The following is a 13,681-nucleotide window of genomic DNA, read 5'->3' on the forward strand; positions in this document are numbered from 1 at the left end:
TTTTATTTTTACATTTTGGCTCGATGGTGAATGCAAATGCACGCTAGCTTTAATCCTACTTTTAAATACAATGAGATCCATGTGATTTGGTCCCTTAAGGGGTTTGAGGCTTAATTTAGGTCTGAGGCCTCAGTTCCCAATCATGGATTAAGCCGAGAGAGAGAATAATTTTCAGAAATCTGCTTCCTGACCTTTGTCTGCCATGCTACTTTTTGAGTCCTTTCTCAAAAGCCACTTCAGAGGAGGCTTTTATACTGTAGTCTTAAAACTGTAACCCTTCACCCCACACACTCACTCAAGTGACACTGTGATCTGTGTGTGTACATATGCACATAAAATACAATATTTGATATGTCATGTGAATAACCATGCATGCACACAAGGCAGCAGAGTTACAAGTTGTGCATTTTTCTTTGTATGTGTAAACATTACACTGAACATGCTCAATTGACATTTTTAAAATATGAATTTTTTTAATCAAAGAGAAAAATTCCACAATCTCTGCTTGTCTTTTCCCATTGTAAGGCCCTGCCCCACACACTTCACAAGGTGCATAGGAATAAGCCCCAGCAAGCACACACCCACTTGTGAATGTGCCAACAAGTACAGGAGAGGGGTGTTCCCTCCTCTGCTCCGTAGCAGGGCTGCAGACCTGAAGACTCCTACCTGAAACCTAGTTTCAGGAAGAACTTTACATATCCTGATAAAGCTTTCTGTGATGCAAAGTTCATGCTCTGGCAGAGTGGATAAAAATCAATGATATTTTTTTTTAATCAAATTGGATATTTTTTATTTAAATTGGATTTTTTTTGATAAAATGGTTAGTTTTAATTAAGATACATTATAGCTCAAAGATATCTCCTCATGGAATAGGGATTATAAATTCTAATTCTATAGTATAAGACAATATATTCATGTAATGTTTAAGAAGAGTTTTGTAAATGAGTTCCAATAGTTCATGGATTAGGGACCCAATCTTATGGGGTTCCAGGGGCTGCTTTATAAATTATTTAGGTTAATCTTTCTATCTACCTAATGGGACTCAGTGCTCAGTCTAGAAGATACCATCGGAGATCCTTAGTTTTGCAGTTCTCAAACTGTGGATTTGTGTCTCCAGAGATAACATGCTTGTTAACAGCAAAAATGTTTTTAAATAAATAATATATAGAGGGGAGAAATTAGATCTCAACCCTGTTGTCCCTCTGCAAATTTGTGTATACAGAGTCAATCCCTTACCTCTCTCTAAAAGTGCAAAGTTTCAAAAAGTTCAATGAATAGAACATGGTTGGGGATGGAATAGATCTGGACAAGGACAAGAAATCTGGAGATAAATGTGAGAAGGGAGGGACAGGCAGTAGAAACAAAAGTGAAACTGTTAGAGCAGCATATTCCAGAAGTCTTGAGGTCTTTCTGAGTGTAGCCTTCATTGATTTGAGATCTACCATACCATTCTCTCACTAGAAGGAAAAACCTATAATGGCAGCAGGCCGTAAAAGAGACCCAGTTTGGAAATATTTTAATGAAGTTCCTCTCCCTGGGGGTAAAACAGGCATGCGTGCAAAATGCAAACAGTGCAACAAAGAAATGCAAGGCCTGGTGCCTAGGGTTACCATCCGTCTGGGTTTCCCCGGACATGTCCAGCTTTTTCAGCTTTAAATGGCCACCCGGGGGGGATTTCTAATAAAGTAGAAATGTCTGGGATTTCCCCCTTCCCCTCATGCAGAGTGCGGCGCAGCAGATTGGATGGCTGGGCCTGATTGAAAGCTGCTCGCAGCCACTGGGACCTCTAGCAGCCAAAGTCCTTCCCCCTCCTCCGCTCTCTCCTCCCCCGCAGAGCAGCGCAGAACAGTGTTTGGATCCAGGTGGAGCCCGCAGCTTTCCCTCTGCCGGGTGAGCGGGGGAGCAGGGCAGGCGGGGGGGTGCAGAGGCTGCAGGGCAAGGAGCCGCAGGGCAGGCAGGGGCATAGAGGCTGCAGGGGCAGGGCAGACGGGGGGTGCAGAGGCTGCAGGGTGACTGGGGAGCAGGGGGCACAGAGGCTGCAGGGGCGGGGGGTGCAGGGGCTGCAGGGCGAGGAGGAGCAGGGCAGGCAAGGGCATAGAGGCTGCAGGGGCAGGGAAGTGCAGCGGCTGCAGGGTGAGGAGGAGCAGGGCAGGCAGGGGCGCAGAGGCTGCAGGGCAAGGGGGGGTGCAGGGGCTACGGGGCGAGTGGGGAGCAGGGAAGCACTTAACCCCCAACCAAGATCAGAGCGGGAGGGAGATGGGGAAATGCAGGGTGTTCAGAGGAGGGGGCAGAGTTGGGGCAGGGACTTTGGGGAAGGGGTTGGAATGGGGGCGGGGTTGGGGTAGGGCCAAGGGCGGAGTTGGGGCGGGGCCCCGTGGAGTGTCCTCTTTTTTTAAATGTTTGAATATGGTAACCCTACTGGTGCCCAAATGAAACAACATCATGAGTAGTGTTCCTTCTCAGGAGGAAGCTGCGTTGAAGCTGATGAAAGGAACATGTCTGAACATGCAGGATCTTCAGGTTGGTAAACTTTTTTATTTCATACTTCTTTCTTAAGGACTGCCTGTCTTCCTTCTGGACTATTCTTGAATTCTCATGTTTGAGCAAAAAATATAGTTGTTACTCTATGGTACTATCATTTTAGATGCAGTTGTGATAAATAAATAGCTGAAATAGGCAGATCTCCCTTTTACAATTTCACCTTTAGTGTAGCACAGAGTGTCAGTGAATGCAGTGAGTAATACCAAATGAGCAGTATGGTGATAATAATTAAATAACTGCATTGAATTATTTTGTTTAGGAGAATCCAACCTCAACATACAGGATTCAAGATCATCGTTATTTTCTATAGTTTGAGTTATCTGCAAATGATAGTGTTTCAGTTACATCATGTATGTCACATGCCACAGTAGATTACTTGTAGCAAAAAGAAAAAAAAATCTTCATCATCCAGAAACAACCAGCAGATTACAAAAAGAGGTAATTGATTAAAAAATTGCCCGGTTTGTTTATGCAACAAACTCTCCTTTCCGTAATTGAGAACCCACACTTGATTAGCATGGTTCAGTCATTAAGACCAGGGTACAGTCCACCCAACAGAGCAGATGTCACAGACAAATTGCTGGATAAAATGTATGAAAGAGAAATTGAGCAGTGTGCAAAAGGTTTAGAGGGTAAAATTGCTCCACCCATCAAGACTCAGGTTAATAATGTCCACAATGATCCTGTTGTATGTGCTTGTGTGACAACAGAAGAAGGGAATGTCTTCCTTACAGAAACAATTGATACATCAGGAAATGCGCACACAGCAGAATACTTACAAGAAGTAGCAGTAAAAGCTATAACAAACTGGGGGGAAAAATTCAAATGTCTAGTACACAGCTTGGTCACAGACAATGCTGCAAAAGTATCCAAGATGAGAAGAAATTATTTAGAAGAGAGTCCCAAGCTAATAACATAAAGTTGTAGTGCTCATTTGATGCAACTTCTAGCCAAAGACTTCAGTGTTCCAGAAATAAAGGCTAATGTTGTTGAAATTGCAAAATACTTCCGAAACAACCACTTTGCAGCAGCTGCTCTGAAAAGTGGGAGGAACCAAGCTAACTCTCCCACAAGATGTGCAATAGGACTCAGTAGTGGTCTGTTTTGAGCACTATATCAAGAACTGGCCTAATCTGATGACGGTTTGTGAACAAAATCGTGAAAAAATAGATGGCACTGTCACAGCCAAAGTTCTCAACATTGGGCTTAAGAGAAATGTTGAACACACGCTGAGTACCCAGAAGCCTATTTCTGTAGCCTTGAACAAAATGCAGGGAAATAGCTGTTTTATTGCTGATGCTGTTGAAATTTGGAAGTAACTGAGTGAGATCTTAAAAAGAGAAATATGCCATGACAGAGTTAAATTACAAGCATTAAAAAATGAATGGGACAAGCACTATCTTCAGCTCATTTTCTTGCAAATATTCTCAATACTCGGTACCAAGGTCAAACCTTAACTGCTGAAGAAGAGGAGTTGGCTCTGACATGGACATCCAATAATCATCCCTCCATAATGCCAACTATAATAAACTTCAGAGCTAAGGGTGAACCATTCAATAAATATATGTTTGCTGATGATGTTTTAAGAAAGTCACACCAGTGAACTGGTGGAAGTCACTTAAGCACTTGGATTCAGAGACTGTTGAAGTGATAATCTCACTTTTAACAGCAGTAGCTTCTTCTGCGGGTGTAGAAAGAATATTTTCTTCCTTTGGACTAATTCATTCCAAACTGAAAAATCGTTTGGGACCTGAAAAAAGCAGGAAAGCTCTTTTCCAGATTATGAACAAACAGGAAAATGAAGGTGAAGACGACTGAGTTAGCTCAGAAGCCAGTATTTTAAGTTTCTCATGTTGACCTGGCTGACATAGTCGATTTAATTTTTGTTTTTTTTAAATATATTTCATTTAACTATTTTAGTTAAAAACAATTTTAACAAAAACCTGATTTTAAAAAAAACTTGAATGTTTAATTAAATTCAAAAATTCATAGCTTGTTTTGTTAAAATATTATGTTTGCTATTGAAGAAAAAAATCCAGAATACATAACGTTGTTGGTTTAGTTAAATAAAACAATTTAAATATCTGTCTGGTGATGGTCTCCTCCTAATACAGCATGGCAAGAAAATCCCCCAAATATTAATGATTAACCTGTTGAATTGGAGATAGTTCACCTCCCAATGACTTCATATAGATCTGCTTCAATTACCTTTGGTAAATGAAATAACCAAACAATCATTCATTTTCTGATATAGTGTAAAACTAATCTGAAAACTTTTCAAAATAAATCACTTGAAATGTATAGTATGTACCTTCTAAAAATGAAATCCACATCTATCTCTGAGTTGTGAAGAATATATATTAAGGTTATAACAACCAACAAGAATGCACTTTTATGTAGAAATCCATGATTAAATCGAGTCTTCCTGACTAGTGATTTAAATCAATTTGATTTAAATCAAATCCACCCTGGTATCTATCCTGTCTTCCAACAACAGCCGGTGCCAGATGCTTCAGAGGGAAAGACCAGAACAGGGAAATTTTTGAGTGATACATCTGCAATCATCTAGTAGCAGTTTCTTGCAGTCACAGGTTTAGGGACAACTAGACCATGGTGGTGTGCCCCTGGTAATAGTCATTGATGGACCTATCCTCCATGAACTTCTCATTCTTTTTTGAACCCAGTTATACTTTTGGCCTTCATAACATCTCCTGGCAACGAGTTTCACAGCTTGACTGTATGTTGTGTGAAGAAATACTTCCTTAGGTTTGTGTTAAACCTGCCGCCTCTTAATTCCATTGGATGTGGACCTGATTCTTGTGTTATGTGAATGGGTAAATAACGCTTTCTTGTTCACTTTCTCCACATCATTCATGATTTTATAGACCTCTATCATATCCCCCTTAGTCGTCTCTTTTCTAAGCTGAACAGTACTAGTCTTTTAAATCTCTCCTCCTATGGAAGCTGTTCCATATCCCTAATAATTTTTCTTGCCCTTTTCTGTACTTTATTCCAATTCGAATCTACCTTTTTTGAGATGTTGCAACCAGAATTGCATGCAGTATTCAAGGTGTAGGTGTACCAGGGATTTATATGGTGGCATTGATATTTTCAGTCTTATCTATCCCTTTCCTAATGGTTCCTAACATTGTGCTAGCTTTTTTCACTGCTGCTGCACGTTGAGCAGACGTTTCAGAGAACTCTCCACAGTGACTCCTGGATCCCATCATTTTGTATGTATAGTTGGGATTATGTTTTCCAGTATGTATTACTTTGCATTTATCAACATTGTATTTCATTTGCCTTTTTGTTACTCAGTCCTCCAGTTTTGTGAGATCCCTTTGTAACTCTTAGTTAAATCCAAAGTTGACAGCAATCTTGAGTAATTTTATATCATCTGCAGACTTTGCCACCTCACTGGGAGTGTGTGGCAGATCTAGGAATTGAATCCAGATCCTCTGAGTCCCAGCCATATCATAAACAAGAACATCTTTCCTTTCCATTTTCCATGTCTTGACATTTGTGTCTAGTGACCTTGTGACAATTAAATTGGAAAAGGAAATATGGTCACTTTCTAACACCGCTCAAGTCTGTGAATGTGTATGACTGATTGGGAGGGGTCAGCTCTGGGCACAAAGTTTTCAGCAGTTTCAGGCTCCCACCACCGCATGTTTGAGAACATTGTGCCCCAACCCAACCTCAGCAGTATGGGAAACTTTGTGTACTCTATCTGTACAATTTTTCATGTAAGACACATTTCAATTTCAGAATTTTTCTTCCAGGCTCCTCCGGTTCCTAGACTCCCAAATTCTCATCTGTCCTGTAGCTCTTGCAAAGTTTTCAGGAGAGTAGCTCTGCTGTAGTTATTTGTATTACAGCAGCAACTAGGGACCTCAACTAAGATCCAAGCTCAGTTGTGCAGAGTAAAACAGTGCTTGCCTTGGCAAGCTTACAGTTTGACTCCAATCTTTCAATTGCTAGTGCAGGAGTGGAGTGCTGCACCTGCATGAAGCCTTGTTGAAGTCACTGGGGTCTGTGCAGGTTTAGCAGCCTGCCCATGAACTGTCAGGGCCTACATACAAGACAGGGCATCAAAGTGGGTTTGACAAAGAATAGAATGGGAACAAGCGTAACAGGCATAATGCAGTTCCATGGCGGGGGTAATGCACAACTTAAAGTAAAATAAAATAAAAATTTTCCCTTTCCCCCTTCTTTAAAGAGTTAGGTAATCTCAACCTGTTTCCCTTTTTAGTCTTAACTTTTGCTTATGTCTGCTTTTTTTTAAAACCTCTACCAAATTCCCAATAGAAACACAATGTGTTAATCATCTTCTATCTGATAAGAGAGACAAAATAATACCCTTCCTGGGAGAGAAGCAGGGAATAAGTGTGGCCACTCCTGGCATGGATGGAAGGGATTATGGCTCTAGTGAGGGGGGGGGGGGAGGGAAGAAACTGGGACCCCTCTTGGTTCCAGCTCGATCCTAAGGTGCATTAAAAATTTCTCTCCTGAAATCTGCAGGAAGGGAATGAGGAGCACAAAGGTAACAATGCCAGGAACATGGGCTACGAGACAATTGGCAGTTTCAATTCAAAAGTTCTTGTTTGTTTTTTAAATGAAGCAGAGAGATTAATATCAGCAATGCCAGTATTTGACTGAGGTGGGTCACCAGCTTTCTGGCTGTGACATTCATTCCACCTCAGCTGTGCCTAGCTGCAAACCCGAGGGATGTGGCAGAGCCAAAAAGCTGATGAATGACATTGCTCTTATTTGCTTTGCATGTGTATAACATCACAGAATGCCACAATACAAGCTGCTTGCTTTTGGTGAAGGTCCAGCACATGTTTTAAAGAGGCTTTGACCTTCTTGAATGGGTCGTGTTTTTGCAAAATATTTTCTTGGAAAAGCCGTTGTGGAAGAAACCTAGGTCCTTGGTCCTTCAGCGCAAATAGTCCCAGTTATATTCATGAGAGAGAGTATATGAGAGAGAGAATTCATGTAGAGCACAGGTGAGAAGGTCGGAGCAGGGAGACTGATTTAGGTAACTAAAAGTGGTACATTAAACCAGTACAAGTTTAAAACTTAGCCCCCGAGACACAGTATGGCTAAATACAACCATAAAGGGTAAGGACAGAGGAGTCTACTCTTGTAACCACTATCTGACCTAGGTGTTCCAGGCTCAGGAACTTTCAGAATGATTTCTGCTGCCCTCTCCTGGAGAATCAGGAGACAACCAGCAACCTTTCCCCCATGGTAAAATGTATTTCTTAGGGTATGTCTACACTACGAAATTAGGTCAAATTTATAGAAGCCGGTTTTATAGAAATCTGTTTTCTACAGTCGATTGTGTGTGTCCCCACATAAAATGCTCTAAGTGCATTAAGTCGGCGGACCGCGTCCACAGTACCGAGGCTAGCGTCGACTTCCGGAGCATTGCGCTGTGGGTAACTATCCCACAGTTCCCGCAGTCTCCGCCGCCCATTGGAATTCTGGGTTGAGATCCCAATGCCTGATGATGCAAAAACAGTGTCACGGGGGGTTCTGGGTACATGTCGTCAGGCCCCTCCCCCTCCGTCAGAGCAACGTCAGACAATCGATTTGCGCCTTTTTACCTGGGTTACCTGTACAGACAACATACCACGGCAAGCATGGAGCCCGCTCAGCTCACCGTCACCATATGTCATCTGGGTGCCGGCAGACGTGGTACTGCATTGCTACACAGCAGCAGCAAATTGCCTTTTGGCAGTAGACGGTGCAGTATGACTGGTAGCCTTCATCAGCGATCTGGGTGCTGGCAGACGTGGGGCTGCATTGCTACACAGCAGCAGCTCCTTGCCTTTTGGCAGTAGATGGTGTATTACGACTGGTATCCATCGATGTCGTATTCCTCAGTGAGTTCGGTCAGAGGCACCTGGGCAGACATGTTTTGTCTCCTGGAGACTCAGTCCTGCCGGCAGTCCTATTGAACCGTCTTGACGATGATGGCTAGCAGTCGTAATACAGCATTTTCTGCCAAGCACCCAGAAGATGCCGATGGCTATCAGTCATGCTGCACCATCTGCTGCCAGCTTAAGATGTAAAAAATAGATGGACCAGATTTGTTCTGTATTCATTTGCTTCCCCCTCCCTCCATGAAATCAACGGCCTGCTAAACCCAGGATTTTGAGTTCAGTCTTTGGGGGGGCCATTCTGTGTGACAGTTGTTTGTGTTTCTCCCTGATGCACAGCCACCTTTGTTGATTTTAATTCCCTGTAAGCCATGTTGTCACTCGCCCCTCCCTCCGTCAGACAATAGTTTCGCGCCTTTTTTCAGCCCAGACGCCATAGCACTGGGATCATGGAGCCCGCTCAGATCACTGCAGCAATTATGAGCACTATGGACACCATGCGTATTGTCCTGAAGTATATGCAGAGCCAGAACTTGCCAAAGCAAAACCAGGCGAGGAGGCGATTGCAGCGCGGTGATGAGAGTGATGAGGAAATTGACATGGACATAGACCTCTCAAAAAGTACAGGCCCCAGCAATGTGCAAATCATGGTGTTACTGGGGCAGGTTCATGGCGTGGAACGCCGATTTTGGGCCTGGGAAACAAGCACAAACTGGTGGGACCGCATCGTGTTGCAGGTCTGGGACGATTCCCAGTGGCTGCGAAACTTTGGCATGCGTAAGGGCACTTCCATGGAACTTTGTGACTTGCTTTCCCCTGCCCTGAAGCGCCAGAATACCAGGATGAGAGCAGCCCTCACAGTTGAGAAGCGAGTGGCGATAGCCCTGTGGAAGCTTGCAACGCCAGACAGCTACCAGTCAGTTGGGAATCAATTTGGAGTGGGCAAATCTACTGTGGGGGCTGCTGTGATCCAAGTAGCCAATGCAATCAAAGACCTGCTGATATCAAGAGTAGTGACTCTGGGAAACCTGCAGGTCATAGTGGATGGCTTTGCTGCAATGGGATTCCCAAACTGTGGTGGGGCGATAGACGGAACCCATATCCCTATCTTGTCACCGGAGCACCAAGCCACCGAGTACATAAACCACAAGAGGTACTTTTCAATGCTGCTGCAAGCCCTGGTGGATAACAAGGGACGTTTCACCAACATCAACGTGGGATGGCCGGGAAAGGTACATGATGCTCGCGTCTTCAGGAACTCTGGTCTGTTTCAAAAGCTGGAGGAAGAGACTTTCTTCCCGGACCAGAAAATAACGGTTGGGGATGTTGAAATGCCTATTGTTAGCCTTGGGGACCCATCCTATCCCTTAATGCCATGGCTCATGAAGCCGTACACAGGCAGCCTGGACAGTAGTCAGGACCTGTTCAACTATAGGCTGAGCAAGTGCTGAATGGTAGTGGAATGTGCATTTGGACGTTTAAAAGCGCGCTGGCGCAGTTTACTGACTCGGATAGACCTCAGCGAAGCCAATATTCCAATTGTTATTGCTGCTTGCTGTGCGCTCCACAATATCTGTGAGAGTAAGGGGGAGATATTTATGGCGGGGTGGGAGGTTGAGGCAAATCGCCTGGCCGCTGGCGCAGCCAGACACCAGGCCGGTTAGAAGAGTACAGCAGGGCGCGGTGTGCATCAGAGAAGCTTTGAAAATGAGTTTTGTTACTGGCCAGGCTACGGTGTGAAACTTCTGTTTGTTTCTCCTTGATGAACCCTCCGCCGCCCCCCCCCAGTTCACTCTACTTCCCTGTAAACTAACCACCCTCCCCTCCCCCCTTCGAGCACCGCTTGCAGAGGCAATAAAGTCATTGTTACTTCACATTCATGCATTCTTTATTAATTTATCACACAACTAGGGGGATAACTGCCAAGGTAGCCCGGGAGGGGTGGGGGAGGAGGGAAGGAAAAGGACACACTGCAGTTTAAAACTTATTGAAGGCCAGACTTCTGATGCTCGGGCAATCATCCGGGGTGGAGTGACTGGGTGGCCGGAGGCCCCCCCCCACCGCGTTCTTGGGCGTCTGGGTGAGGAGGCTATGGAACCTGGGGAGGAGGGCTGTTGGTTACATAGGGGCTGTAGCGGCGGTCTCTGCTCCTGCTGCCTTTCCTGCAGCTCAACCATATGCTGGAGCATTTCAGTTTGATGCTCTAGCAGCCGGAGCATCAACTCTTGCCTTCTGTCAGCAAGCTGACGCCACTTACCCTCTTCAGCCCGCCACTTGCTCTGTTCATCCCGCGATTCAGCCCGCCACCTCTCCTCTCGTTCATATTGTGCTTTTTTGCACTCTGACATTGACTGCCTCCACGCATTCTGCTGTGCTCTGTCAGCGTGGGAGGACACCTGGAGCTCCGAGAACATATCATCCCGAGTCCGCCGTTTTCTCATTCTAATCTTCACTAGCCTCTGTGAAGGAGAAACATTTGCAGCTGGTGGAGGAGAAGGGAGAGGTGGTTAAAAAAGACACATTTTAGAGAACAATGGGTACACTCTTTCACGTTAAACTTTGCTGTTCACATTACACAGCACATGTGCTTTTGTTACAAAGTTGCATTTTTCCTCTTATATTGAGGGCCTGCCAGTTTGGTGTGAGAGATCACTCACGCAGTGCCAGGCAACAGATTTCGGCTTGCAGGCAGCCATGGTAAGCCACAGTCTTTTGGCTTTTTTAACCTTCTTAACATGTGGGAATGGTTTCAAACAGTAGCGCCCTCATTTCCCATACCAAGCACACGTTGGGTTGGCCATTTAAAATGGGTTTGCAATGTAAAAGGAGGGGCTGCGGTTTCCGGGTTAACATGCAGCACAAACCTAACTACCCCCCCCACACACACACCCAATTCTCTGGGATGATCACTTCACCCTTCCCCACACCGCGTGGCTAACAGCGGGGAACATTTCTGTTCAGCCGAGCAGGAACGGGCACCTCTGAATGTCCCCTTAATAAAATCACCCCGTTTCAACCAGGTGACCGTGAATGATATCACTCTCCTGAGGATAACAAAGGGAGATAAGGAATGGATGTTGTCTGCATGCCAGCAAACACCGGGACCATACGCTGCCATGCTTTGTTATGCAATGATTTCAGACTACGTGCTACTGGCCTGGCGTGGTAAAGTGTCCTGCGATGGCGGACGGGATAAGGCAGTCCTCCCCAGAAACCTTTTGCAAAGGCTTTGGGAGTATATGAAGGAGAGCTTTCTGGAGATGTCCCTGGAGGATTTCCGCTCCATCCCCATACACGTTAACAGACTTTTCCAGTAGCTGTACTGGCCGCGATTGCCAGGGCAAATTAATCATTAATCATTAAACACGCTTGCTTTTAAACCATGTATAATATTTACAAAGGTACACTCACCAGAGGTTCCTTGTGTGCCCTCAGGGTCTGGGAGCACGCCTTGGGTGAGTTCGGGGGTTACTGGTTCCAGGTCCAGGGTGATAAACATATCCTGGTTGTTGGGGAAACTGGTTTCTCCGCTTCCTTGTTGTGAGCTATCTTCATTGTCTTCATCGTCATCTTCCTCATACCCCAAACCCGCTTCCCTGTTGCGTGATTCTCCATTGATGGAGTCAAAGCACACGATTGTGGTAGTGGTGGCTGCACCCCCTAGCATGGCATGCAGCTCCGCGTAGAAGCAGCATGTTTGCAGCTCTGCCCCAGACCTTCCGTTTGCCTCTCTGGCTTTGTGGTAGGCTTGCCTTAGCTCCTTAATTTTCACGCGGCACTGCTGTGCGTCCCTGTTATGGCCTCTGTCCTTCATGGCCTTTGAGACTTTTTCTAATATTTTGCCATTTCATTTACTGCTACGGAGTTCAGCTAGCACTGATTCATCTCCCCATATGGCGAGCAGATCCCGTACCTCCCGTTCTGTCCATGCTGGAGCTCTTTTGCAATCCTGGGACTCCATCATGGTTACCTGTGCTGATGAGCTCTGCGTGGTCACCTGTGCTCTCCACGCTGGGCAAACAGGAAATGAAATTCAAAAGTTCGCGGGGCTTTTCCTGTCTACCTGGTCAGTGCATCTGAGTTGAGAGTGCTGTCCAAAGCGGTCACAATGAAGCACTGTGGGATAGCTCCTGGAGGCCAATAACGTCGAATTCTGTCCACACTACCCCAAATCCGACTCGCAAAGGCCGATTTTAGCGCTAATCCCCTCGACGGAGGTGGAGTAAAGAAACCGGTTTAAAGTGCCCTTTAAGTCGAAAAAAAGGGCTTCGTCATGTGGACGTGTCCAGGCTTAATTCGATTTAATGCTGCTAAATTTGACCTAAACTCGTACTGTAGACCAGGCCTTAGTGTTTGGTTGTTTGAGAATTTTGCATCTACCTGGAAAATCTGTTTTGGAGGCTTACATTGGTTTGGTTTTGAAATGATCTAGCTGTTACTTTTACTGACTTCCCAATAAAGAGCAAAGTACAGAGCCTAAGTCAGACACTGTGGAGAAGAATAGATAAAATTTTGTAAAGGCCACTTAATTCTCTTATAGCTTTTTCATCAGCATATTCAAAGAGGACAGTGCAAAAACTGAGGTTTTCTGTACAGTGTCCCTCAATATTTGTGCTATACTATGTGATTTACTGACATTTTTTTTCAAGAATTCCATGACTTGCACCAGGACTTTACATTTTGGCAGAGAGCTAGTCCTTTTGCCACAAACTACTTTTTACTGGCTAAGTTATTCACTATTAGAAATCACCATGTCCTCTGGATTTTGCTAACTTCTCATTTTTGGCATGCTGCCAGAAAACAGTGAACATTGAGTTAGCCTGGCACATGCACTGCTCTGTTTCTTTGTGCACCTTCGCCAGCCCCAGGCAGGCCAGGCACAGTCAGGCAAAATAGATCCCACTCCCTACATCAGCACACCTTCTGGTATATAACATGGTGTACTGGGCAAGGAACCAGCCGCCGTTCAAGTCTCATTCATACTGAAAGGTTAATAATTCAGTAACCTTTCAAAGAGTTTTTTTTTTTTTTTTTTTTTTTTTTAAGCAAGAGTCCTACCCCACTGAGAGGTTACACCAGCTGGGATCTCTCATATGGCAGATCCCACTCAATCATTTAGCCACACTATGGTTCAGAAATAATCTGTCAAATGTAACTGCTCAGCCATGCTGTCTGTAAAATGGGGCTACTCATGCATACAGAATCCACCCTTTCAGTGAGTGATGCATGTTGCTCTACAGGGCTCAGATGCT

General features: G+C 44.8%; 1 protein-coding gene across 1 annotated transcript; it reads right to left on the reverse strand.

The window, feature by feature from the left end:
• Nucleotides 1-10,336: 10,336 nt before the first annotated feature.
• On the reverse strand, nucleotides 10,337-12,389 carry LOC135983242 (uncharacterized). The gene is made up of 2 exons (XM_065594042.1): nucleotides 11,841-12,389; nucleotides 10,337-10,911 (listed from the first exon to the last, which is right to left on the reverse strand). Exons 1-2 carry the CDS (start codon nucleotides 12,241-12,243, stop codon nucleotides 10,337-10,339), a joined length of 978 nt encoding a protein of 325 aa, XP_065450114.1. The 5' UTR covers nucleotides 12,244-12,389.
• Between the last annotated feature and the right edge of the window lie 1,292 nt (nucleotides 12,390-13,681).

The sequence above is a fragment of the Chrysemys picta genome, chromosome 4 (genome assembly GCF_011386835.1).
Source record: "Chrysemys picta bellii isolate R12L10 chromosome 4, ASM1138683v2, whole genome shotgun sequence".
In the NCBI taxonomy this organism is placed as follows: Eukaryota; Metazoa; Chordata; order Testudines; family Emydidae; genus Chrysemys; species Chrysemys picta.

Bases quoted from the DNA above. Each gene is read 5' to 3' on its own strand.
- LOC135983242 (XM_065594042.1), bottom strand. From the start codon at position 12,243: ATGAAGGACAGAGGCCATAACAGGGACGCACAGCAGTGCCGCGTGAAA. The intron at 10,912-11,840 runs GTGAGTGTACCT...CTCCTCCACCAG, and splicing joins GGGCACACAAGGAACCTCTG to CTGCAAATGTTTCTCCTTCA.